Source organism: Vitis riparia, chromosome 12, assembly GCF_004353265.1.
Source record: "Vitis riparia cultivar Riparia Gloire de Montpellier isolate 1030 chromosome 12, EGFV_Vit.rip_1.0, whole genome shotgun sequence".
NCBI classification, from domain to species: Eukaryota; Viridiplantae; Streptophyta; class Magnoliopsida; order Vitales; family Vitaceae; genus Vitis; species Vitis riparia.
In genome coordinates this window covers 2,491,612-2,518,525 of record NC_048442.1, presented here as the reverse complement: position 1 = coordinate 2,518,525, position 26,914 = coordinate 2,491,612, and the positions used below count along the sequence as shown (strand labels likewise).

The window sequence follows — 26,914 nt, the reverse complement described above, 5'->3', positions numbered from 1 at the left end:
AATTTTATTGCAACGTACTCTCCTTTTTAATCAATAAATAAGAAGAAATCTTATAATTTTTCTTAAAATGTTTTTAAAAAGTGTTTTCCAAAAACATGTTATGGAACACCAGAATTCAAGGCATTTGCTATTCAATTACAAAACGGGGTTTTTTTTTATTTTTATTTCCTTTAACTTTTCCAATCTTATTTGTAATTTTTTTTTTTTTCAAAAAGAAGACAATATGAGAGGAATATATTCAAATTGGACGGCTCCGATTATTCCAGGAGAACACGGTACTAATGCCGACTTGACGGCCAATAATTTGCCACGTTTTTCCACCCTCGACCAATGGACACAAAAAGCGCAGAAAAGTTCAACCTTATGGAATAGTCCCCTTACACAACAGCCACTAAACCATTTGAAGCAAACGCACACCTTCTCGAGTACACGATTCGGGAACTACTCGCCCCCCACAGGAAACCACCACAGCCCCATTTCGGTAATTTCACTGTGCTACTCCTCCCACGAGCGAGTACGCCCTCTTCCTCATACGCGCAGCGTGTGCAGTCAAAGTCAGAGAACCCAGGGACAGTCTCGTCATTTCATCTCTGCCACAGCCACTTCCTTCCCCCAAGTTAGAAGGAGATCGAAAATTCTGAAACCTAACTGCGATCGTCTCTGAGAATTTTAGGGCTGACGTGGCATTGTGATCTGAGAGATGGCGACGTTCGCTGATGCACCGGCGGGTAATGCTGCCGCGGGAGAGAAGATCTTCAGGACCAAGTGCGCCCAGTGCCACACCGTCGATAAAGGAGCTGGTCACAAGCAAGGTTTGTGTTCCGATCTGGATCTGTTGCCTGTTTTGTTGCTGGGAAATCCAGAGTGATAATCGTAAAGAATGCATTTTCTGGAAATTTCGGGAAGAGGTGGTGGGAAATGAAGTTTACTGAAATTCCAATAGAAGGAAGAGGCTAATCGCATTTGTTTCGTTTTAAATGTTGTTGTTTAATCTCAGTTTCTACTTTGTTGATGTTTAGCTGCTGGGAAGAAATGATAGCAAAAAATTAAATGTATGAAAATAAAAGAAGCGAAAAATCGTATGTTTGTCCGTTTTCAGCGTTTTCGTGTCTTTCTTCTTTTGGCTTTTCCGTTGAAATCGTAATTTCCTTTTATGATTTGTGTGTAAAATGATGTGAAAACATTGTTGGCAGAGTTTTGTTGCTATTTGATTGGTGAGAAAACCTGAGGGAAATAATAGTAAATGGAATTTCAGAAATTTCTGGGAAAACGAACTGACTTGTCTTATTTTTGTTGGTTATTAAATGTTGTAGTTTTCTCAATCTTCTTTGATCTGGTTTTGATTCAGGTGTGTTGTGTTTTCTATTGATGATTCTGACCTGTTTGCTGGTGGAGTCGTGATCTTTTTGTCTTTAGAAATCACTTGGATGAAAAGGATGCAAAAAATTTTAATTAGAGGAAATTAGCTTAAAACGAGCAATTGAAAATGTCATTTATTTTTCTTCTGTATCTTAACACATGCACATGAATGAAAACAATTAGGGGTATTTGATTAAAAGGGATGAAACAATTAGGGTTATTTGATTAAAAGGGCTGAAACAGTTAGGGTATTTTTGTCAAAAATGGGCCGTTTTTTAGGCTGAAATAGATGGAGGGTTAGACTTGCAAATTTGGGATTATTTCATCCCTTGTAATCAAAGAATCCAAACAATTACGGTTATAAGGTTGTAAGATGATTTTATATTTTCCAAAAAATAAGTTTTTGGAAGGAAATATTTTTCATTCTCACCATAACAAAGGCTATTTTTATCATGTATATCTTGATCTTAAATGCTGTTGCCGTTTGATTTGGTGGTCTATCTTTGTGTTTATATGTTGATTTTGATGATTTGTGGAGGAATTGTTCATATTTCTCTCCTTGTATATTTTGATGTGTATGATGTAATTTGACAATTGCTTTTACAAAAATATCCCAATCTATTTGTTGACCATCTCTTTGTGTCATGTGATCCCAAAGCTTCAACTCTTTTACTTCTGTATACTTAACTGCTGGTCTCCAACATATATTAATTTGTATTTATTTATACAACCATTTCTTTCTAGTTATGTTATATGTTTTATGAGATGCAATGCAACTTTTGGTTGTTATTTGTAAGCGAAATCTGAAGTGTTACACTATATGTTAATGAAGATGATCACATAGAGTTTTTTACATTTTAACTGTTATGTCAGTCCCAGCTCATGCAGCTATTAGATTACTTAAGTTGTCTTTTGAATTTGATTAGGAACTAAGCACAAAAAGTATTAGGACTGAAGGAGTTTTTTAAAGTTTAGGGGCTTCTTATATGACCATTTTTGTGAAAGATGAGAATAACTGTTTTAAGTATGGAGGCTTCTCCTACATTGTAAGGAATTTTCAGGTATCTCATGGCCATTGAATGAGTCCATTGGTTTCGGTAGAATTTGGGCAAAAAATTTGGTGATGTTTTTGCAATTAGAAGCACATTTGTTGGGGGAAGAAGGAGATTTAAAGCTTATGGCCCTGTTTGGTGGCTATTTTCGAAAATAGTTCTGGAAAAAAAGAGGTTTTTGAAAATTGTTCTTTGATGTTTTGTAGAACAAATGTTTGTTTGAGAATTTGAAATGTTTTTAACCTGCTTTTTATGTTTTTAAATATGTTTTAAAAATAACTTTTATATGTAGTGTTTTATTGTTAATCATTCTCCATTTCTGTATAATTATTTCTTAAAACAACTTGAAAACAACTAAAAGATGTACTCTAGAAATACTATATTTTCTATTTTTAAGATTAGAAATCAGTTTTCTGTTTTCTGGTTGCCAAACATGTTTTTTTGTTTTGGAGAACAGAAAAAACAGTTGCCAAACAAACCCTATGTTTTCGAGAGCACACAAGTTCATTTCCAAGCCTAAATGCCCCTCTTTTTTCCTAGTTTTCCAGTTATGAACATGAGACATGTAATGTTTCCCCTTGCCACACATGCTGAGCTGGTTGATTATTTGGCTTGTTGGGGTTTAATGGTCTTCTAGGTGGCTGCCTGATCTTTACAACACGATCTATTTTTGTGGAATGTGCTTGTGAGTAATATCATTATGACACAATTTTTAGCAAAATGTCTCAATGCCATGCTAATTTTTGGTGTCTTATTTCAAATATTATATACCTTTTTTTTGGGGTGGCTTTTTGCTGCTATTTTCTTGATAGTATGGAAGATCTAAAATTTTGATTTAATTTCAACTTTGAGACCTGGTTCTATTTTATATCCCTTGTTTTGACTTGTTCAATGCTTTACAATAAATTTTAACACTGTACAAATTTTATCATTGTTAGAAATTAGATTTGATTTCTACTTTCTGTTCTTGTGGATTCAAACAGAAATGTGAAACCACTCAGAAATTAAAATTGGCCAAGCTATAATACTGAGCGAATAATTAATCTTTAGAAGTTGTGGTTTCTCTCTTTGTGTAATTACTTATTCAGAATGATGCAAGGATCTTGAACTTTATTTATATGTTTTCATTGAAATAGAATTCTATCCACTTCAGTCTTGTTTTACTTTGATGTCGGGCAAAGCAGTCGCTATAAGATGGATGCTGTATGAAAAATTAGTAATACTGATAAAACAACTATTTTGATCTTGATAGTGCATCCAAGTATTAGTGCAACATTCTAATTTTGCAAAAGATTTCCTTCTTACAAGCTTTTAGCAGTGAATTTTTGTATCAATTAGATATTAATATTGTTTAAGGGATGAAAAACCAATATCGTTGGTCTATTTGTTGTGTGTGTATATATATATATATGTGTGTGTGTGTTTATGTTATTTTCATTTCCCACAAGATTTTACATTGGTTGCATAGTTTTTTTCTGTTGTTTTTCTCTTGCCATTCCTGTTGTTTTATTTATGAGGATTGGTTGAAAATTTGCAGGACCTAATTTGAATGGTCTTTTTGGGAGGCAGTCTGGCACAACTGCTGGGTACTCCTATTCTGCTGCTAACAAGAACATGGCTGTGGCTTGGGGAGAGAATACATTGTATGATTACTTGCTTAACCCAAAGAAGGTACAAGCTTTTGTTTCACCTTGGAAATTATTAATTCTGCAATTTTATCTGCACGATAAGTTACAGAAAACCAGAGTTTGTGCTACTATCAGGATGGATACCTCTGCATTTAACAGTTCCAAATGTAAAAACTAAAGGATCAAGTAGAAGTCTCACTCCCTCTTCACTCTTCTAGAAGTAGTTGTTCCCTCTTCATGATCCCTTTAATTTCTTTACAAATCATTGTACCTGCCTCCCTCAAACTCCCTTTATGTGTCTCTGTTCCAGCGTAGTGCCTTTTGAGATGTCCCCTGGGATTGCTGGCATCATATGCAGTGTGAAGTGGATTGTTCTCTCTTTCTCATTAGTCTGGAAGTTTTTTTTCATTTTTGTTTCATTTTATATATTTACACCATATGGTGTTTAAACAGCTTTCCCTAGTTCAGTTTTGGATTAGTGATACAGTATCCTGGGTATTTTTTATGTTTTTCTTTAAGATTGGGAACTGTCCTTCCAGCTTGAGAACTTGTGGTTTACTGGTTTCATGTTTCTTTCCAAGATGTGATCCCTGGTTATTACAGGTGGAGAGGTTTCACATTCATGGAGAAACTGAAAATGGTTAAGGGTATATCTGTCACCATTTTCAAAAACAGTTCTTAAAAAACTGTTTTTTAATTGTTTTCAAGAATAAAATTCTGTTTTAAAATAACAGTTTTCTCAATTTATTCTCCTTGAAGATATTTTGCCCTTATGTACAATGCTAAAATTCTCAAAATTTTAGAATACCTCACGGAGAATACTTCAAATTGGTTGTAAAAACCAATATTCTTTCAAAACAAGATCTTAAAAACTATTTTTATTGAAAAAATTCTCAAACATGTTTTTTGAGTTAGAAAACTGATTTCTATTTTAAAGAAGCACAAATTCCAATGACCTCCTCTCTCTTAAGTCTTCCCATAAATCTACTACCCAAGCATCCTTTGACAAAGCCAACACACACAAGGAGGGAAAGGAATTACACAGGAGCTCCTTGGCACACCATCTATCCATCCAAAACATAACCTTTTTAGGCTTCTACCATTACCCACTTCAAAGGAAGTCTACTAAACAAAAGATCTCATCCCTTATAGCTTCCTAAATACCGACCCTATAACCATCTCTAACTTTGTAAGGGTGCCAACCTGCACCTTCCTTCCCATCCTTTCCCCTCTATAATCTGCTTCCAAAAAACTTCTCCATCAAAAACATATCTTTAGCTCCACTTACCAAGGAGGGCCCAATTTAGAAGGGAGACTTTTAATGCCCAAACTCCCCTTTCCCTTATCTAAACAAACAACCGACCAACTAACCAAATGAGACTTTTTCTCCAAAGTCCCACCTCTGAAAGAAAGTCCTTTGAATCTTCTTTAATCTCAATTTGACCTTTCTAGGGATTACAAACAGAGACATGTAATAGATTGACAAACTTGACAAATTACTTCTAATCAACGTAACCCCCCCTTTAGAAATATCTTGTCTTTTTTACTTTGACAGTCTTCTACGAAACCTCTCTTACATTACATCCCATACTGTTGCTAATCTGAAAGGGGCTCCTAGAGGCTGACCTAGGTAAGTAGCTGGAATTTCCCTCACCTTGCAACCTAGCTCTATTGCCAAATCTTCTACATGTACGACCCTTCCCATTGGAATCAATTCACTTTTATCCTTGTTTATTTTAAACCTTGATAATGCTTCAAATCACATGAGTAGCCAACTTAGATGAACCAATTGATCTTGGGAATCCTCATAAAAGACCAAAGTATCGTCTGCAAACAAAAGATGAGACACCTCCACCCCCTTTCTTTAGGATTAAAGTCAGAAAAGTAGCATGTAGACTTCTTTTAAACTTGCCATGGATAAAAAAATCCTTAAAAAACCCCATAACCTCATCTTTAACAAAATCTCAAATAAATTGCCAAAAAGCCATAGAAAAACCATTAGGACCAGGAGCTTTGTCCTATTTAAATTAGACAAGGCACTAAATACTTCCTCTTCTGAAAAAGACCAAGCCCACTGCCTTCTGAAATCCTGTGAGAGTTACTCCCCTTCACCTTGATCTTGGCCGAAAATTTCCTCCTACTTTAGGCATTATTATTTTGTGATGCATAATAGGTGATCATACGGCATTAGAGTCAAATGTCTTCAGGAAGGCTATCGAATTGCCAAAAATTTCTATAGGACCTTAATGGGTAGTGAAGCCTCGGATTTAGATTGATAACCTTTGGACGGGAAGATGTTGTTTGGGTGGATTTCAATGCACTTGAATTTGTCTTGAAAGTGATTGCCAGAGAATGGGGGTCTCAATGAGGTTATCATTTTTTGGTAAAGCACTAGTAGTTTGTTACATAGAATAGCTGCTTTTCTCGTATGTTTCTGTTTCTTATTTGTCCAATTAGGAATTCATTCTTCTCCCTATAAATGGGTATAGGATCTATGGAGCAATTACCGAAATGAATTTAAAAGATTCACATCTCAACTTTTTTCCTGCATTAACCAAACATATATTTTTTCTTTTGTTCCTCAAATTTTCCGAGAACCAAACATAGGATAAATGTTTGAACCGAGATTGAATGATGTTTGTAAATTTGGTTTATTGCAGTACATTCCCGGGACAAAGATGGTTTTCCCGGGATTGAAGAAGCCACAGGATCGCGCAGACCTCATTGCTTATCTGAAGGAATCAACTGCTTGAACCACCCCCGCCTACCTTTACACAACACGATCATGTTTTTCTTTCTTGGGCACACCGGAAGAGTCTGTTCATTGAACTCAAATTTTTTCTCCTGAAAAATGGGAAACAATATTTCTTATTTTTCTTGTTCAAAATAAGACCATCTAAGGTCTGCAATGTGCTGTCTGTTTGAAACATAAGACTAGTAAATCATTTTTGTGGAAGACCGAAGATCTTTTGCATCCTGGCTTGGATCATTCCTAGGTTTGTTCTCGCAAATGGGTGCTTTCTAATCAAATAATTTAAATTTAAAATTTTAAAAATAAAAATATCAAATGATTATTATATATTTTTATGAATATTAATGAAATATTTCTTTATTTTTAAATTTTTAGAAAATTATATGAAAGAGTTAGGTAGTTAATTTAAGGGACAATTGTGGTTTGGATCGGTTGGGTTCAAAAATTAAGATTTGGTCTATAAAAGTTATATAATTGATGATAATAATATAAAATGTGAAGAGACCAATATGTCATTTAAAACTATTTTAAGTATTTTTTATCATTATATTTGATAAATTTTTTTATCATAATTTTTTTAATAATTATTTTGAAAATTTATTATTTTTAGAAAACCAATTTTTTTTTTAAATATGTTTTAAAAATATATTATTTAAAAAAAATAATTTTGACATATTTTTAGTTATTTTTTACATATATAATTTTTAAAAAATATATTTTTTAAGATGTTTGATTTTTAAATAAGAATAATAATAATAATAATTTATTTTTATTTTTTTGAAAAATGGTGTTTTTTTTTAAATCATTAAATTAAATTAAATTTTATTGATGTTTATAAAATGAATAAAATTTAAATTTATTTTTTTATATTTTTTTTCATAGTAAAAAAAATTTGTTTTTGGAAAGATAAAAATTTTATATCATTCTTCTCAATTTTCGTACTTCTTTTAGGTCTTGGGGTTAAACAGTGAATTTATATAGATTAAAATTTAATTTTTAAGTCAACTAAGTCTAAAACACAACTATCCCTTAATTTAACACGCAACCGAGGTGGTCCAAAAATGGTGGGGCCCACGCACCCGCAATGACGCACATTGGACATAAACACGTCCGTCGGCCAGCCGGCGCGCAGCCCTTTCATGCCCTTTCATGCCCTTTCATGCCCTTTCATGACTGGCTGAACGTAAGAAATTATTGGTGGCGCGCAGCCCGTTCATGAATTGGTGGGAGTGAATGTTGACGGGTGAAGATGATGAATGGGTTGGACTGTCGACTATTGGTGGGTTGCCTTCTATCATGCTACGTACCAAAAGTCACAATCAACGAAAGTGGACACGTGCCACGTTCCCATACAATTTCAGTATTTCTTTATACTTTTGAAAATTTGAATAATAATTTATTTTTCTTAAAAAAATTAATTAAGTTTATTTATATTACAACCCAATCCCACTATACAAAGAATGTGAATATCCACAATTTTAGGTATTTGGAAAAATAGTTTTTAAAGTTTAAAACATGTTACATAAAATGATTTTTTTTAATAATTTATTTTCAAAATAAATTATTCTTAAAATATGTTTTACATATTTTTATAAAATATTTTGAATAGTAATTGAAAATGTGAATTTTGTTCTTAGATAAAATTTTATTTTTAGAAAAAAATAATAATAATTTTTTAGAATCAAAAACTATATTTTAAAAAACGTTGTGAAACAAAAGGACAACTGTTTTAAAATCAGTTCTCAAGAAATAGTCTTGAAAACAATTATTAAAAACAATCATTAATTATTTACAAAAAAACAAAAAAAATTTGTTTGCGATTTAACTATGGAAAACACTTTTCTTGATTTGTTAGATATGAAATCAATCCATTATTGAACATTTATATTTCAATTTGTTTTAATCTATTTAGACAAATAAGAAAATTCCAAAAATGTTATTTTCTTTAAAAATTCAGTTAAATATGTTTTTAAAATGAGAAAATTATTTTCAATTTTAGAATATGAAATTAGTTTCAAGAATAGTTATCCAATAATTTTTGAACTTTTTGACAATGCCTTTTTTAAAAAGCAAAAATAAAAGGTAAAATTGTTTTCAAAGAATAAAATTATGAAGGTTCTATTTAGTAATTGTGTTAAAAATAATTAAAAATGGTTTTTAAAAATAGTTTTTGATGTTTTATAAAAGAAATGTTTGTTTGAGAATTTGAAATATTTGTAATATGTTTTAAAAATAATTTTTATACTTATAGTTTTATTTTTAATGTTTTACCCATTTTGTATAATTTTTTTTAAACAAGAGAAAATAAGTGAAAATAACTTAAAACATCTAAAAAATAATTTTTTAAAAATATCTTATTTTTTATTCTTAAAAACAAAAACAGAAATAATTTTCTGTTTGTAGAAGTGTTTTTCTACATTCACAAAATAGATCCGAAATATTTTATATTCTAACAAACCCGACAATGGAAAAGTGAGGAGATTTTTCCGGTGACGTTTCAAATTTTCCATTGAAAGTTGGTTAGAAGGTGAGGAAAATGGAAAAATGGGAGGAAAGTGTTGGAAGTATTAATAATTGAAATCGATTAAGGAAGGAACGAGTCTTCCTACATATTAGTTATTGAAATAGACTAAGGAAAGAGTCAAGATGAATATTCTTTGTTTAGAAACATGACAAGTAAATTAGATAAGATAGAAGTCCTACAAAAAGACAATCCAATCAAACCCACTCTAACCCACCCACGATTCCATTCCTTCTTTCACACTTCTTGTGGAATTTTCTTTCTTTCATTGATATTAGTGTTTACTAAAATAAATAAATAAATTATGGGCGGTTAAAATCCAGTATTAGTTGATAATAATTACTATCAAATAATTATTTATTTCATAATATTATCAATCATTATGATCGGGTTTTTTGATTTGATTTGTTCTTGATGGTCATAAGATCATCATCTTTTAGTCATACAGGTGTATTTTAAAATTATGACAGTGGTCAAAGTTGACTATGGAAATAAGCAAGTTGTTAACAAATTGTATTAGAATCGATCCCCTCTATGAATTTGTTTGACATTATAAGGATGTTTATCTATTTAACTACAGAGTCTTATAAATACGATGAGGATGAAATGTCTACATGGGATGATTGTGGTATCTTATCTCAAATATTGGTAGAAGTTCTTAATATTATATACTTTAAAGCCATAAGGGTTTATTGGGTTTAAAACGACCATTTTCTACATGGAAGGAAGTGAGTTATTATAAATAGGGTTACAATTGATCCCAACCTTGGTAGAGTTTGTTTATTTGACCTTGTAAGAGGTGTTTGATTATTTGACTTTATGATTTTATGGAATACAATGAAGACATTGTTTTTGCATCGAATAGAGGGAAAAATTCATGACACGATATGTATGGATGACTCTTAATCATATAAACGTGTTTTAAAATTACAAAAAACTATTTTCTAACAGCTAATAATTTACTTGGAAAGGAGTGAGTCGATAGAAGTAGTATCAAAGTGGTTCTTGATTTCGGTGTAAGATTTTATTTGAGACACGATATTGTATTTGTTTTGGAGGTGATTATGATATCTTATATTGGATGAAGGAATAAATTCATGACACTATATGTGTATGAGTTTTCTTTTAATCATGTACATGTGAAACCATAAGGGCTCATTAGACGTACAGTGAATAATATTTGCACCATCCTTGACTCTGATCTAAGCAATCTCATGAGACAACTTCTGATGAGAGAAATAATTTTTAATACTATATATGTATGAATTTTTTTTAATTATATAAACAATTTTTAAAAGTTGCGAAGACTTATTGGATTTAGAATAAATCATATCTATATGATAGGAATTAGATTACAAGGATGATCTTATGTCTTAAGATAATAACTTCTCTTTATATAATGCAAAAATGATAACAAACTAATATATATGTGTAGATACCTAAAATACCCCTTAAAAAAATTTGTGTCCCGATCACCACATCAACTTTATTGGAAAGTCGAGATTTACATTATAATTAGATTCTACACAACTCAACAATAATAAATTAATCATCTTTGAAAGAGAAGGAATTATTGAAAAGGGGCATTTTGTTGTGAAGATGATCGAAATTAAAGGCCATTTATGAGCCAGGCCGTCAAATATTTTCCCAAAAAAAAGGGAAAAAAGATTAGGTTATTACAGAAAAATCCAACAAAATGGAGGACGCAAACCAAAATAAACTACAAAAGAGGGACCCACGAGAATAAAATACAAGCTCATATATGTTCATAAATATCAAAATCAAGATGGCCTGAACGCTTGACCATTTGCCAATCCTTCTCCCACCCAGGAAAGCTTTGAGCATTTTCACCATTTTCAGATTCATTCTCTTCAGATTGATTTCTTCTCAGGTTGGGTTTCTCACACTTATATCATCATCTTCAGCTTCTTCTTCCTGTTCTGTACTGGTTTTCATCTTCAAAAACTCAATCTACATTTCAAACTTGGTCACGGTTTCTCCAATTTTTGTGGGCTTCATTGGATTTTTTTTCCGTTCTGTTTGGTGGGGCCAGGTGATGATTTTGGACTTAGTTTGATTTGTATTGTGAATTGGGTTACTTGAATTTGATAGTTTGATGAATTTGCAGTATAATGGTGGATGGGTTGATGTGGTGTTAACTTGTTTGATGTAGACATGGATTTCTTGGGATGAAAATTATGGAGGAGATGGGTTTACACTTGGTCATAATCATCATCTTCTTTTCCTTCTCCTTCTGCACTTGTTTTCATTGTCAAAACTCACTCTGCATTTCAACGTTGGTGACTTCTCTCCAATTTTTGTGTGGTTCTTGGGTTTTTTCTCTTTAATATTTGATTGACCCAGATAACTTGTTTCGACTTGTTCTGATTTGTATGGTCAGTTGGGTTACTTGAATTTGATGATCTGATGAATTTGTAGTGTGATGGTGGACGGGTTGATGTGCTGTTGACTTGTCTGATGAAGAGAAGGATTAACGAAAGTAATTTTTTGGGATGAAAATTATGGAGGAGACCGGTTTATATTTTATCATCATTATTTTCTTCTCCTCCCCCTTCTGAACTTGTTTTTGTCAAAACTCACTCCACATTTCAAAGTTGGTGACTCTTCCTCCAATTTGTTTGATTGATCCCAATTGACATGTTTTCATTTGTATGTCGAATCGGGTTACTTGAATTTGATAATCTGATAAGTATAATGGTGAATGGTGTGATTTGCTTTTTGTAGAATTGTATTATCAAATGTGGTTTTTTGGGATGATAATTGTGGAGGAGATGGGTTTTGGGGGTTTGATGACTTTACTCACTGCCTTTATTTGAGGAATTATGTTTATATGTGGCTATGTATATTTGTGTTTGGATAAAAATTACATGGTGCGAGAGTTGTTAGTTTGTTCTTTTTGATAACTTCTTTTGGGGTTCATGTTTGGCCAAGTCTGCCATTTGGCTGGATATGTTTTTAATGTTGCATTTATTGGGCAGTATTCGAATCTAAAGACATGCATTTCTTTTTATAGAATGTTGAAATGAAACTCTAATTGTTGATGGGTGGGGTGGCTCTCAATCTCCGATTGAATTGAAAATATAATGCAGATTTTAGCAAAACATGGTCTAGTTTTTTGAGAATGAAAAGTTTTATATCTGGTGTACATTGATCCTTACAAATAAATAAGCACACAAATATGTGATATGTTAAAGATTGTTAGCCTATGTGTCAGCAACTTAAGAGGAATTTTGTGGTTTGGTTTGATGAGTATGCTCAAACAGTAAAAAGGATTAAAGCAAAAGTTCAATTTTGCCATGTCTGATTCCAAAAGCCTATAAAATAATTGAATAGAGGGATTCTAGTGTAGAAAAGGCAATATTCTAAATAAAACAATACAAAATGACTAAACAGCTAGTGTGGTGCACCTTTGATTTACTGACTAAAATACAAGAAATTATTCCATTTGAAAGGAATTTTTAGTAGTTGTTTATTGTGCATCCAAATGGGAGATACCCCAAAGCACAGTGTTTTTTTTTTCTTTCTATTTTTGTGTGGAAACTGGAAAGAAACTAAATTTAAGGTTGTCATAAATGATCAAAAAGATGCCAAGGTCTTGATTCTGCACAAACTTTTATAAAATGATGAGCTTTCCCATGTGTCCTTTTTCTACTCGAGTTGAATTTTTTTATAATGGTGAGTATATTCGCCTTGGTGACTCCTTAGATTGAGAAATCTTACATAAAAAACATGAAGATTACATCGCTTGGGGGCTTTTTCATCTTTAAAATTATTTTGATGCTAATGAAGGTGTTCAATCCGAAAATAACTCTCGTATAGAGAAATAAGGATTCTGACCCAAGTCATCCACTGTGATCTTAAGGGCCTAATATTGTACCAAAATCTTACTCATTTTGGGTCAGATAAAAGGAATGTTCAATGTATTCTTGTTTTATAATTCTCAATATTCCCATCATTGGTTGGTTTTAAATCCTTTAAGGATTTTCTGCCTTGGTTTAAATGTGAACTTTTTACTTGGGAATCGATCTATGCTGTCATGGTGAAACTCTTAACGGGTGTGTTTGTTGAACTAAATGGAGCATAATCCAATAGTGAGATAAGTTGTTTGAATCTTTGAATTCAACCGTGTTAATTTATCTTCTACTATTCTTATTCAGAAAAGATGTGTGAGAACGGTCTTGAGGAAGGAGAAAGGGAACCTTCAAATTCTTCTATTGAAGAGGTAGGCCATGTTCTTTGTTATATGTTGGGCAGAGTAAGCTGGCAGTTCTCTTTGCTCCCCATTAAGGGATATTTAGTTCATACTGTGGCCTCTCTTCAGCTTGTTTTAGTTGTTCTTCCAGTTTTCTATTTTTCAAATGATGCAAATACATATAAATATAGTTTGGTTAACCATTTGATAAATCTGTGTCCTGTATTGCGATTGCAACATTTAACATATTATAGTTATCAACACTGCAATATCATTTAATGACAGTGTCCTACCTTTGGTGATCGGCATTGTTGGATGTGTTATGAAGTGGGACGGTAGATTTTGATCATGATGCCCCTCACTTTGACTATTTTCTAATAAAGATAATGCCATAAATCTACGTAGAGTGCCTTGATAGTATTCAGCCAAATTCATCCACACACACTTTGTAAAAGAAAACACCCAATCTGCTTTTTGTATTTTTGCTTTATTTAACCTACTATTAAGAAGCCAAGCACTTTTTTCATGTCTGAAAATTTGATTATCAACTTAAAGTACCATTTTATCGTTCAATTCCGTTTTGGCTTTTTACTGTCAAGCATCATGCTTCACACACTCATTGCACTATGGATGCTAGTAAATAAGAACTGTCAGCATGTATATGACTTCAGGTACTGTTTCATGACCTTGAGTGACATAACGTCAGTTGATATTTATTACTGAGTTGATGTTTATTTCTGGTTTGATGCTTTTGGACCCTTTACATGGTGGTCTCATTTCTCATGTCTTTTGTATTCCCAGATTAAGGTTGACCCTGGGAAACCTGGATCCCTGACTTGGCAACGAAAACTAAACGGTGATGGAAATGCCCCTGTAGAGTTCAAAATAAATCTTCGAGAAACATTCCATTTGGTATGTTCACAAATTTACATGAATCTTGTCTACTTCTGTATTCATTCTAACCTTGCAAGAGAAAATCTTTATGTCTAGACTTCTTTGAATCTTTTGCGAATCTTTGACAGGGCAATTTTAGGAATGCGAATTAAAACTTTAGCACTTCTTTTTTGAGATCCTTAAAAACCCGATGCATCCTTGATATAATAGATAAATCATAAAGAAAGAAGGAGTTTACAGAGGATGTTTAAAATACTTTGTATATGAATATGGATGGATCAATTTCAGTCTAATAGTTTCTGCACAATGATCTGGTCAGAACATAAAAGTAGTCATGCTCGATCCATCATGATCATATTGAAGTAACCATGCTTAATAATTCTACAATGATATGGCAGCAAGATCTTCAATGTTCCATTATTTTTCATAAATTAAAGATTTACCTTCTGACATGCAGCTTCTTTTCGATAACAAATTTGAATCTTGCCCCTTGTCCCCAAGCATTGATATATCTTGTTTCATAACTTAAACTGAATCATGTTGACACTGAAAAGAATTTGTTCTCTTATTCATTGTTGGACTGTGCAACTGAAAAAACTGAATCATGTTGAAGCTGAAAAGAATTTGTTCTTTCATTCATTGTTGGACTGTGCAACTGAAGTGGAATAGGTCAACTGCAATTGGTGACAAACTGAACTCAACTGTCATACTGTTTACCTATTCTACACCATGCACCGCAGATATAAACTGTAAATTGGTGCATACATGTACATAAACACATAGAAAAATATAGACTTGCCTATTCCCATGTCAACAATCGCCACACTTGTGGTTCAGAGGGAGGACATGAGAAATTCTCAAGCCTCAGGGTCTTAATCCATTTATGTAGGTTCCTCTTATAATGTTTATCAACTTGGGTGAAAATGATTGCCCTTCTCTTGCTATCTATCATAGCTTAATTTCTGTTTGATTTTTGGTAGGCTCCAATAGGTTTTCGGCTATGGCGTCATGTCCGAGAAGAAACCGCCAAAGGAAGGGTAATTCTATTTAACCTCACAATGTCCAGATTACCTTCATGGGTGTTTTTGGTAATCATGATTTGTGAGGAATCTCATTTTATCGAATTCTCATCCTAACTCCTTTTGTTACATCTCTGTTTCCTTCTTCCAGGGTGCAATGATCGATCCTTTTGTAAAGCGTTACATTTCATCTAGTCAGGGAGTCCCTCTAGGTGGTATTGGGTAGGTCTTTATTATTCCCAATTATTACTCTAGAAATTACTTTGTGTAGCATTGTTTGGAAATTTCAGATGTTTAATCTGTGTACACTGTTCTATACTTCTATCACAATTGTAAAACTAGAGCTTTCATTGATCATTTCAGAACTACCTCCTTTAATATTTTCCATGGTTGAAAATACCAAATTTCAGTGCAGGAAGTATTGGAAGAAGTTATAGAGGAGAATTTCAGCGCTTTCAACTATTTCCTATAACATCAGAAAATGAACCAGTTTTAGAAAATCAATTTTCTGTAAGTTCATTAATGCTTTTTGAAAGCATTTCATTATTGCCATCCTCAAGTGATACACCCTTAGAAAAAATACTCATCTCAATGCATGCATGTTTTCCATCTATGATCTATTGGCTGCTGGGGCTCAATTTGCCTGTACTCTTTTTCCTGGAGGCCGCCCCCAAAATTGGCTCCTTTTAGGGGTTGTGCTTCAGGACTGCTGATTTTCTTGTTAAAATAAATGGGGGATTTCATTTTATGTGTACAGATATAAATAGCAATAATTTTGGAGGGTTCAGGAAAATAGATAGAAGAGGAGATGAGGCCTGACCATCAAAGATCACTAATCCAAGCTGTTACTATGAATCTTCAAATGATAGTTTTTATTCCTAGTAAAACCTTTTGTAGTTAATATAAGATTGTTATTCTTTCATTGACTTGTCATGCATGTCTAGGACTGCATCATCCTAATGATATTATATGGCTAGACATATTTTTATAGCTTCAATTTCTTTCATTATGGAGTCTATTCTTAAGATGATGTTTTTATACACAGTTCATTAATTTACTTCATTTATCAGAATGTATCTTTGCATTTCCAGACAGTTAAGACTTGTACCCACTTGTGTCTGAGGCTAATTTGGATACCTAAGAGAATCTATCTTTGTTTACTTAAAACGTGCGGAAATTGGGTCCTCATCCTTTTATAACTTTCTTGCTATTTGTAGTTGTTATTTCTTGATTCATCTGGTTTTTCCAAGAAAACACAAACTCAAACACTGATTACTATGTGTTCAGTGTACTTCTGAATTAGAGATTAATGTCTACAGCATTTTTATGGTTGTACTTGTTACCACTTTAGTTGTGCATTTCCATTGACATCCAAAGTAGATTTTTTTTTTTTTGCTTTTGATCAGAGTTGTGCGGTGTTCGTGTTTTAATGGCTAGATTTGGGAGATTTTTATTTTTGAAAAGGCTACAACCATGTATGCTTGTTGGAAGGCAAAACATGTCTGAGTCCAAAAAATGCTAGTCAAGAAGCAATAAAATAATACTTGAATGATACTGAATTTTAAGATCTTTATGTCTGCCCTTATGTCCTAGTTTTTCAATGGCAACCTAACTAAAATGTTTGAAATATTGAATCGATTGGATGCCTTCTGGTTTAGATGCCCTAAAATGGGAACTATTGTATAGCTGTTTGAAAAAGGTTGAGGTGTTTGTTAAGGTTGACATTTTTTTTCTGGTAAGTAGTGTTTGTTAAGGTTGATTTGTTTGGTTGTCTTTCTTTTCTACCAATTACCAAAAGAATCCTTGGCCTTTCCAGTTGATCTTTAGTAGTTTTTTCACAAAACTAACCAAAATACAACATAGAAAGAGGTGGGGAAAAAAAATGTATGCTTTAACCTTGTTCTCCTTAAATTTCTTCGCCTGCTCTTCCCTTGTAAAAAAGGTCATAATGGGGTAGTGACACTCAATTAATCATCACACTCAACCTTAGAAAATCTTAATCCCAATTACTTGGGATTGGCTAGATGGATGCTTTTCCTTTGTTAAACTTGATTCATGATCATCATTATTTGAATTTCATATAGTCCACTGGCCTCCAAATCTCTATTTCAGGATTTTGTATTCATTTTTTTTCTTCCAGAAGTTTTATGGAGAACATGGAAATGCTAGTAATCTAACACTTCTCTCATTTTATGAATTCTTGAATAAGTATTAGTTAAAATCATTCAATGATAAGCAAAGAATAGGCTATTTCCTTCTTCCTTCTTGACACAAAATCACCTCTTTTGTGTCTGATGTACAAACAAATGTGGAAACTGAACTTGTGGATTATATATGTGTGGCTATTTACATAGATAAAGACATCTTTTATAGGGAACTTGGAGAATTCTCTTCCATGCATCCTCCTGAACAAAGAAAGTAACTAGAAGCAACCATCTATAGATAACTTCTACACTAATTTATCCTCCCTGGGTGCAAGTAGCTGCATATTCTGAACATATCATTGTTTTAATTAGATTGGTATTCAGAATTGACAAGAAAAATGTTTGAGTGTGACTAAATGGAGGATGGGGTTGGATGACTGGCAAGAAGGAGACATCTATGGCCTATCACTTAACATAAGATATGGACAACAATGGTCTATGATTTGACCAATATTTTTTAGTTGGTCAAGGATAAAGAATATAAAAAAAAATAATTGGTGTAGTCAAGGTATTGGATCATCTCACATGTGACCTTAAACTTGGATATGTTTCCTAGAAAAGGGTATATTCCTGGATTTGTTTTAAAAGCTTATTGTCATTATTGCTGGTTACTTGCTCTTTGATTCATAGTATTATAGGTTTCTAAATCTCAATGTGAATTCTTCATACAGGTATTTGTTACACGCCCAAATGGTGAAAAATATTCTACTGTATTGTGCCGACAGAGCCCAGAGGCACTCAAGTAAGCGACCATGCCCATACATAATCTAAATAGTCTATACTTCTCAAGGGAATTAATTTATTGTGTAAAAGTTAAAAACTCTTGAATGGTTGTGCATGAACAGAGAATGTCCACCATCAGGGATTGGATCTTGGGATTGGAATCTGAATGGGAACAAATCTACATATCTTGCTTTGTATCCGAGGGCTTGGACTGTTTATGATGGTAATCTGTATTTTTAAGCTGTATATTTCTGAGTCTTATAACCTAGTCTTCATCATGGGGATTTATCTTATACATGGGCCAATTTTCTTTCTAAATGCAGGAGAACCTGACCCTGCACTTAAAATTGTTTGCCGACAAATTTCTCCTATTATTCCCCATAATTATAAGGAGAGCAGCTTCCCTGTAGCAGTTTTTACTTTCACGGTAAGAATGGGCCTCTTAGAAATCTGATTGTTACATGGTAGGTTTACTGCTGGATAGTTTTGATATTAAGCAGGTGAACCTCTTTTCTTCAGCTATTTAATTCAGGGAAGACTGCTGCAGACATCACCTTACTTTTCACATGGGCAGTAAGTCAATTTTCCATTGCATTTTTGTTGATTTCAACTTGTCTTTGGGTCCCATCACCAACATTTATCAGTAGTGTCTTCCTAGGCAAAAGAATGTGGAATTAGAGAAGCTATGACAGCTTATCTAAAATCACTTTTTGTTTGTGTGAATTCAGAATTCTGTAGGAGGGGTTTCTGGACTTTCTGGTCAGCACTTGAATTCAAAGTTTATGTAAGAACACTGCCAGCAGCTTGAACTCTTTTCAGAATTTTGAAATGATATTTATTTATCATGAAATCATTGTTGTTACTGGTTTTTTTAGACGTTACCTACACAAAAGTCACATATCTAGTTTAAGCCTGTATTTCATGTAATTTAACCCTCAAGATATTTTGTTCTTCTAGGATGAAGGATGGTGTGCGGGGTGTACTCTTACATCATAAGTAAGTTCCTTCACTTGATATACATGGAAAAATTTCAGCACTTGGTTTGATCAGTTTAATCATCCTAGTATGCATGTTTTGATCCTTGATTTTTAACCAATATGCACCGATACAGGACTGCAAATGGACGACCCCCAGTGACTTATGCAATTGCAGCACAAGAAATGGATGGTGTTCACATATCAGAGTGTCCTTGCTTTTTTATATCTGGAAACACCCCCGGTATAACAGCCAAAGATATGTGGAATGAAATAAAAGAGGTTGGTTGACCCACTCCTTTATGTTTCATTTGTGTTGCAAACTTGCAATGAAATAAATTTGCTTGGTGCTTCACTTCACCCATGAGGTTTGCTCTTTTGTATTATAAGGTCTGATAGATTCTCTTGTGGTTTCAACTTTTTAACACTCGTTAGACATACACACTTGGTTTAAATATTCAGTTTTGAAAATTTGTTTGGGAAAAAAAACAAAATCTCAAAATTCAGGGATAATTGCAATTTCTAAACCAGCTAGAATAGAGCATGTAAATCCGTGTTGATCAAGTAGGTGTTTAATCCAACATCCTGTTCTCTGGGTTTGATATTGCACCTAGGAGTTGGACTTGGGTTTAGTCTAACTTCATATGTGGGTTGAACCTGGCTTTAAAAAGTGAAAAAATGCTTAGGCCCAGTCCAATATCAACTGCCCCTGGCTTTAACATTGGAGCTTTTTGGCCTGGATTGTTTTATTTGTGCTGAATGAGGTTCGGTTGCAACTGATCCTACCATTTCTCAAACTAGCAATTGGATTGGATTTAAGGGTGGTTTCTGTAATGATAATGCTTTTCTTTTGTATGCTTCATATGTGTGTATAGCATATTGTTATAGAAAATATTGTGAAGATTACCCTATCAGAAAATACTTATTATAGCATATTTATTTATGTGCCTCTTGATGGGCTCTTGGCTTTTTTTGGGTGAATCTTTCCCTAAGACTTGAAGTTTTTTTTTTTTTGATAGGTAATGAAAGGGGCTTGCATTAAAAGCATCTAAAAGATGACGAAACAAGTACACACGAAGTATACAAACAAAGCCTAAAAAAAGCTAGGAAGCAGACAAAAAAGGCCTTCCTCTTACCTGACAAGCAACCAATCTACAAAATCAATCAAAGACAATGCGTGAACCTCTGTATACACTCTAGCCTAATTCATAAAAGTATACATGAAAATAGATTTAATTGCTTGGTCGGACCACTTGATGTCACTGAAAGCTCTTCTATTTCTTTCCTTCCAAATAGTCTACAATAAGCATAAGGGGGCGACCCTCCACACTTTCTCCTGTTTTTTACCCACAAACGAGCCATGCCAACTTAACAGATTCCTTCTAACTGAGGAAAGCATAACCTACTACACACCAAAAGGGAGTAAATCAAGTTCCGCAACATTCTAACCTTGTGCAAAAAGATGAGGTTTTTTTTTGCACAAGTAACACCTATTTGGATATTCCAACCTCTCATTTTCAGCTGGTTAAGAGTCAAGAGTCTGCTCCAAGACACTTCCTAAGCAAAAAACTGATCCTCACAAGAGCCTAGGACCTCTAAATAATACTAAATGGAAAAGGATCTTTAGAAGCTCTAATGTAGGAGCAATAAGTAGATCTAACTTAAAATTTTCTGTTCTTGCTTTCTCCTTAGCTCAGAATGTCCTCTACTTCCCTTCTAACAACCAAAGATTGTAGTTTATGAAATAAATTCTCCACTTTTCCCATCTCCCAGTCATTAAGATGTCTTGAAAAGCGAGGGCTCCGACTACCCAAATCCCTAGACTCCTCCCATTCCAACAAAAATAAGTTAGGGAAAGTTTCTTTCAAAGTTTGGTCCTCGCACAAGTTTTTCCAAAATTTGACCCTTCTCTTGTTCCCAACTATAAAGCGAGATCTTCTTCTTATACCCTCACATTCATTTCTGATGGCTTTCCACACCCCCACACCATAACCTTCTCTCATTCCTCTTGAACACCATCCCCTTTCCTCTTCTCCAAACTTCCCAATAATGATTTGTTTTCAAAGGGGCTCCCTCTTCAACAAATCTCCAACTCCACTTCCCGAGCAAGGCTTTGTTTAGGACAACACGGTTACAAATTCCAAGGCTTCCCTCCTTATCTACACGAACTAAATTCCAATTCACCAAATGAGACATTTTCTCTAGGGCCCCATTGCCCCATAAAAAATCCCTTTGGATCTTTTCAAGTCTTGAACTCACTTTTCTTGAAATAACAAATAGAGACATGAAATAAATTGGGAGACTTGATAATGTGCTTTTGATCAAAGTAATCATCCCGTCCTTATAAAGGTAGTGCCTCTTCCACTTTGTTAATCTTTTTCTAAATCTCTCTTCCACTGCACACCTTGAAAGATTTAAAAGGCGCACCTAAAGGAAGACCCAAGTAGGAGGTGGGTAGCTTCCTTACTTTACACCCTAACATTGAAGCAACATCCTCCACTGTCGCAACCCCCTATAGGAATTACCTCACTCTTATCCATATTCACTCGTAACCCAAAGATCATCTCAAACCACATAATCACCTAACTTAGATATCTCAATTGATCACTATTGATCTCACAAAAGATTAGGGTGTTCTCGGCAAACAAATGATGGGACACATCTATCCCCTCTCCACTGCTTCTTCCTACCTTAAACCCAGAAATGAAGCGACTGCTTTTGGATTTGAACAACAATTGGCTAAGAGCCTCCATGGCCAACATAAACAGATAAGGGGATAACGGATCATTTTGTCTCAAGCCCTTAGAGCTACGAAAAAAGTCTAAAGGGGTTCTATTGATAAGGACAAAAAAGCTTGCTATGGAAATGCACTATTTTATCCAACTTATCCACCTTTGCCCAAACCCCATTTTAGTCATGACCACTAGTAGGAAATCCTAATTGACATGATCATAAGCCTTCTCAATATCCATCTTTAAAAAGAGACTTGGAATGTTGCCCTTTTAACTTAGAATTAATAGCCTCACTAGCAATGAGCAGTACATCCAAAATCTGTCTACCTTGAATAAAATCATGCTGAGTATCTGAAACCACCTCCCCCACTATTGTCTTAAGCAAGTTTGCTAAAACTTTGGCAAGCAACTTGTACAAACCCCCTACCAAACTAATTGGTTTAATGTCTTTCAAATCTTCAACTCCCCCTTTTTTGGGATCAATACTAGGAAAGTGGAATTTAAGCTTCTTTGAAAGGTGCCATGAAGGAAGAACTCCCTAAAGAAAGCTATAATCTTTGACTTGACAAAATCCCAACAAAAATACCAAAAAGCCATGGTAAAAATGTCTGGGCCTGAGACTCGAAGTTTTATTTAATCCTAAAATATGAAATATAGTAGTCATCGCCTCTCTGTATGTGTTTGTTATTGAAACTGACAAGACATGTGAATGACTTCCCTATTAAAGATTTTAGTTAGATCGTAGAGGACTTAGCTGTTGGGTATTTTACTTTCCAGCTCCAGCTGCTGTTCTTGTGCTCTTCCTGTTCCTTTTTCAAGGACATGCTTATCTTTTGTAGGCAGTCATAGTTGTTTGAGACATATTTTCAGCTGTTTAGTGGTACTTAAGATCTTCCCTTCTTGTACATACAGACTACAAATATTTTTTCTTTTTTGCTGTGGCCACTTTTTGCTGTTATTCTCCACAGAACTTGATAACTGTACATCTATTTTAATAGCATGGATCCTTTGACCGCCTAAATTCTGCTGAAACATCAATGCCTTCAGAACTGGGATCATCAGTAGGGGCAGCCGTTGCTGCTTCCCTGACAATTCCATCAGACTCAGAGCAAACAGTGACGTTTTCATTGGCATGGGACTGCCCTGAAATAAACTTTTCAAAAGAAAGGACTTACTACAGGTTGGCTGCCAAAAACTAGTCCCAGAAATATAAATTTTTTCATCAGAAACATCATAAGCTTAAATGTATGGTGTTGCTGAAAATTTTTCACCAACAGGCGTTACACAAAATTCTATGGCACCCGTGGGGATGCGGCAGCAAAAATTGCTCATGATGCTATTCTTGGTAATATTCTGTTCCTCCTTTAGGATTTTTGAGTGTATATATCTTTGGGCACAAACATTTTGGGAATGGGACTGAATAGTAGCACTAGAAGGATTCCAAATCTGGTTGCCATGCTCTTGATCAATATGTGTGAAAAGATGTTCTATTTGATTTTCATCATTTAAGAATCAGTTGGTTTCATTTTCTTTGGGATGTAGATCATGGCCACTGGGAGTCTCAGATAGAAGCATGGCAAAAACCCGTTCTCGAAGACAAGAGGTTCCCTGAATGGTGAGCTTACTTGTGTCATTTGTTGATTGCATGTTTGTCAGATGCTGAACAGTTTTGGGAGGTTCTCTGCAGGTACCCCATCACTCTCTTCAATGAGCTCTACTATCTTAATTCAGGGGGAACGGTTTGGACAGGTATTTGTGGAGTTCAGACCCTATTCTTCTGAAAGGTTGTTCATTTATGCAGACCCAAATTGAATTTCTTCTTTAATTTGCAGATGGATCACCTCCAGTACATAGTTTCACAAGCATTATAGAAAGAAAGTTCTCCCTAGATAGGTCCAGATCAGATTTGAAGAACACCATCAGTATATCCCATCACAATGACACTGCTGTTGACATCCTTGAAAGGATGACATCAGTACTTGAGCAAGTACACACTCCTGTTACATCGAATTCTGCTTTTGGACCAAATTTGCTTCAACAAGGAGAAGAAAATATTGGTCAATTCCTCTATCTTGAAGGGGTTGAGTATTTTATGTGGAATACAAATGATGTTCATTTCTACTCATCTTTTGCACTAATCATGCTATTCCCAAAACTTGAGCTCAGCATTCAAAGAGACTTTGCAGCATCAGTAATGATGCATGATCCCAGTAAAATGAAACTTCTATGTAATGGGAAATGGGTTTCGAGAAAGGTTCTTGGTGCTGTTCCTCATGATGTCGGAAACTATGACCCCTGGTTTGAAGTAAACGGTTATAACCTTTATAATACAGATAGGTGGAAAGATTTGAATCCAAAATTCGTTCTCCAAGTTTACAGGGATGTGGTTGCTACAGGTGATAAGAATTTTGCAAAAGCGGTTTGGCCCTCTGTTTATGTTGCATTGGCGTATATGAATCAGTTCGATAAGGATGGGGATGGGATGATTGAGAATGAAGGCTTCCCTGATCAGACATACGACACATGGTCAGTTTCTGGCGTGAGTGCATATAGTGGTGGGCTCTGGGTGGCAGCCTTGCAGGCTGCTTCCGCCTTGGCACGAGTGGTAGGGGACAAGGGTTCTGAGGATTATTTTTGGTTTAAGTTTCAGAAGGCAAAGGGGGTATACCAAAAGTTGTGGAATGGCTCTTACTTCAATTATGATGACAGTGATGGTAGCTCAAGTTCATCTATTCAAGCGGATCAGTTGGCCGGACAATGGTCTGTTGTGATTGAAGTCACTTCCTTATCTTTTTTCAAATTCTAATGCCTCTAGTTCACTTTAACAAACCTTACACTTGCACACATGTATAAATGCATGTCTTCACCATGATAAGAATTTTAAATATGCCTAAGCTGTTGGATGCAAATGCATATGCTTTTCTATTCCTTCTAGTAGTATATAAATGAGATCTTACTGAGCTCCCTTTCAGGTATGCTCGGGCTTGTGGTCTTTCTCCAATTGTTGATGAAGACAAAGCAAAAAGTGCACTGGAGAAGGTTTATCACTACAATGTGTTGAAGGTAGGGGGTGGGAAGCGGGGGGCTGTGAATGGGATGCTGCCTGATGGAAAGGTTGACATGACAACAATGCAGTCAAGAGAAATATGGTCTGGAGTCACATATGGTGTTGCTGCAACGATGATCCATGAAGGCCTGGTGGATATGGCCTTTCAGACAGCAAGTGGAGTGTATGAAGCTGCATGGTCCCAAGAGGGACTTGGGTAAGTTGCCCATTCCTTTCTCTTTTCTTCTTCTCTGGCTACCATCCATGTTGTTGAAGCTAAGAAGACCAACAACTTGTAAAGAACTTTTGGCTTAATCTTTGCTGTGGATTGTGATACACCATAAGCTGGGAAAAACCCTAAAAGAAAATGAAAACCTTATGATGCCCTGATCTTCAAGCACCATATCTTCAAACAAGTGCTTTAGTCCATAACCACTAGATGATGTTCTCCAATCTGTATTCATGAAACTAAGCTAAAGTGTAACCTTGTCCATGTTTTCTCTAATCAGCATTTTAGCTAGCTAGCAAATTTCCTTCCTCTTCAAGCATATTATTAGAGACTCCGTACTTGTCCAATACCATGAGACTCGTTATTAAAGTGGCAATGGTTATGATCAACAATTATTTCCCTACTTTTTTCATTCAACTGCTACAAGATCTACAATTCCATGAGTTTGGGATTCTGTTGCTGACACAAAAACATCCTTTGCCATGTCTTTGGATACGACCCATAAGGGTTTGCTCGTTCTTATACATAAACCCTTGTCATGGTTTTGTTCAGTTTAAGGAGTTTTCCCTCTTCTAGGATAAATTCTCCCATTTGTGCCTCAATAAGAACTAACCAGTTGATGGATCATTACCCGGTGATATGACATTATGATGAATCAAAGGGCACTTGTGATAATATCTTTGAACTGATATTTTGTGACATTTCTCTTCCATTGCTTTGTTTATACTAATCAGACCATTCTCTTCCACAGTTATTCTTTTCAAACTCCAGAGAGTTGGAACACAGACGACCAATACAGATCGCTATGTTACATGCGACCTCTGGCCATATGGGCAATGCAGTGGGCATTCTCGCAGCCAAAACTTCACAAGTACGAGGCGAACCCAGAAATGAATGAAGATTCTCTAGTACTGCAGCATGCTGGATTCTCAAGAGTCGCCCGCCTCCTAAGGCTGCCAGACGAGGATGTCTCCAGGAGCGCTTTACAGGTTATCTATGACTACACTTGCAAGAGGATGTGGCTCTGAGGAAAGTTTCATCAATTCAACTTCATTGTTGTATAGATCATTGATTCATCATGGATGAAGGCTTGAAGACGATGTGATAAAAAACATATACGAGTCTGTTTGTTATTTTTTCGGGTTCTAAGATAAGGTAGCTATTGTATCATCTGTCTACAAGGATATTGTCCTATTGTAGATTGGTGATTATAGAAAATACTCATATTTATGGAAAATTATGCAAATTTGAAACATCTCTACTTTGTCTAAGGCTATGAAATGCTTACTCTTGTTTGATACACTAAAACCCTTACAAAATATTTCCTTTACGACTAAGAGCAATTATTATTTTAGTGGGTTATTAATTTATGATAAATAAAATTTTTATTAATTTATAAAAAATATTATGTCTCTACTATTCCATACTCTTACATATATAACATATAAATCTAAAAACGATAAATATCGTAAATTTTTTATTTTTTATTATTTATAACCATGGATGTCCGAGTACTTCAACTAATCCCACGAGCCCAGCCTCAGTGACCTTAAAGGGATAGATGTCAA

At 34.5% G+C, this 26,914-nt stretch overlaps 2 protein-coding genes across 2 annotated transcripts; both read left to right on the top strand.

Moving 5' to 3' along the window:
* The first annotated feature begins 621 nt into the window (after nucleotides 1-621).
* On the top strand, nucleotides 622-7,013 carry LOC117927324 (cytochrome c). The gene is made up of 3 exons (XM_034846811.1): nucleotides 622-812; nucleotides 3,949-4,082; nucleotides 6,700-7,013. Exons 1-3 carry the CDS (start codon nucleotides 701-703, stop codon nucleotides 6,790-6,792), a joined length of 339 nt encoding a protein of 112 aa, XP_034702702.1. The 5' UTR covers nucleotides 622-700; the 3' UTR covers nucleotides 6,793-7,013.
* A 4,085-nt stretch (nucleotides 7,014-11,098) lies between these two features.
* Nucleotides 11,099-26,605, top strand: LOC117926714 (non-lysosomal glucosylceramidase-like). The gene is made up of 20 exons (XM_034845964.1): nucleotides 11,099-11,203; nucleotides 13,491-13,555; nucleotides 14,327-14,437; nucleotides 15,400-15,456; nucleotides 15,590-15,660; nucleotides 15,849-15,948; nucleotides 18,314-18,384; nucleotides 18,488-18,588; nucleotides 18,689-18,792; nucleotides 18,885-18,938; nucleotides 19,094-19,149; nucleotides 19,323-19,361; nucleotides 19,477-19,621; nucleotides 23,070-23,251; nucleotides 23,349-23,416; nucleotides 23,614-23,686; nucleotides 23,759-23,820; nucleotides 23,904-24,831; nucleotides 25,044-25,334; nucleotides 26,098-26,605. The coding sequence occupies exons 2-20, from the start codon at nucleotides 13,496-13,498 to the stop codon at nucleotides 26,372-26,374; spliced, it is 2,850 nt and encodes a 949-aa protein (XP_034701855.1). The 5' UTR covers nucleotides 11,099-11,203; nucleotides 13,491-13,495; the 3' UTR covers nucleotides 26,375-26,605.
* Nucleotides 26,606-26,914: the final 309 nt, after the last annotated feature.

Excerpts from the sequence above, each read along its gene's own strand:
- LOC117927324 (XM_034846811.1), top strand. The coding sequence starts at position 701 with ATGGCGACGTTCGCTGATGCACCGGCGGGTAATGCTGCCGCGGGAGAG. Across the intron at positions 813-3,948 it reads AGGAGCTGGTCACAAGCAAG|GACCTAATTTGAATGGTCTT; the intron begins GTTTGTGTTCCG and ends GAAAATTTGCAG. Across the intron at positions 4,083-6,699 it reads ACTTGCTTAACCCAAAGAAG|TACATTCCCGGGACAAAGAT; the intron begins GTACAAGCTTTT and ends GGTTTATTGCAG.
- LOC117926714 (XM_034845964.1), top strand. The coding sequence starts at position 13,496 with ATGTGTGAGAACGGTCTTGAGGAAGGAGAAAGGGAACCTTCAAATTCT. Across the intron at positions 13,556-14,326 it reads CAAATTCTTCTATTGAAGAG|ATTAAGGTTGACCCTGGGAA; the intron begins GTAGGCCATGTT and ends TTGTATTCCCAG. Across the intron at positions 25,335-26,097 it reads TGGTCCCAAGAGGGACTTGG|TTATTCTTTTCAAACTCCAG; the intron begins GTAAGTTGCCCA and ends TCTCTTCCACAG.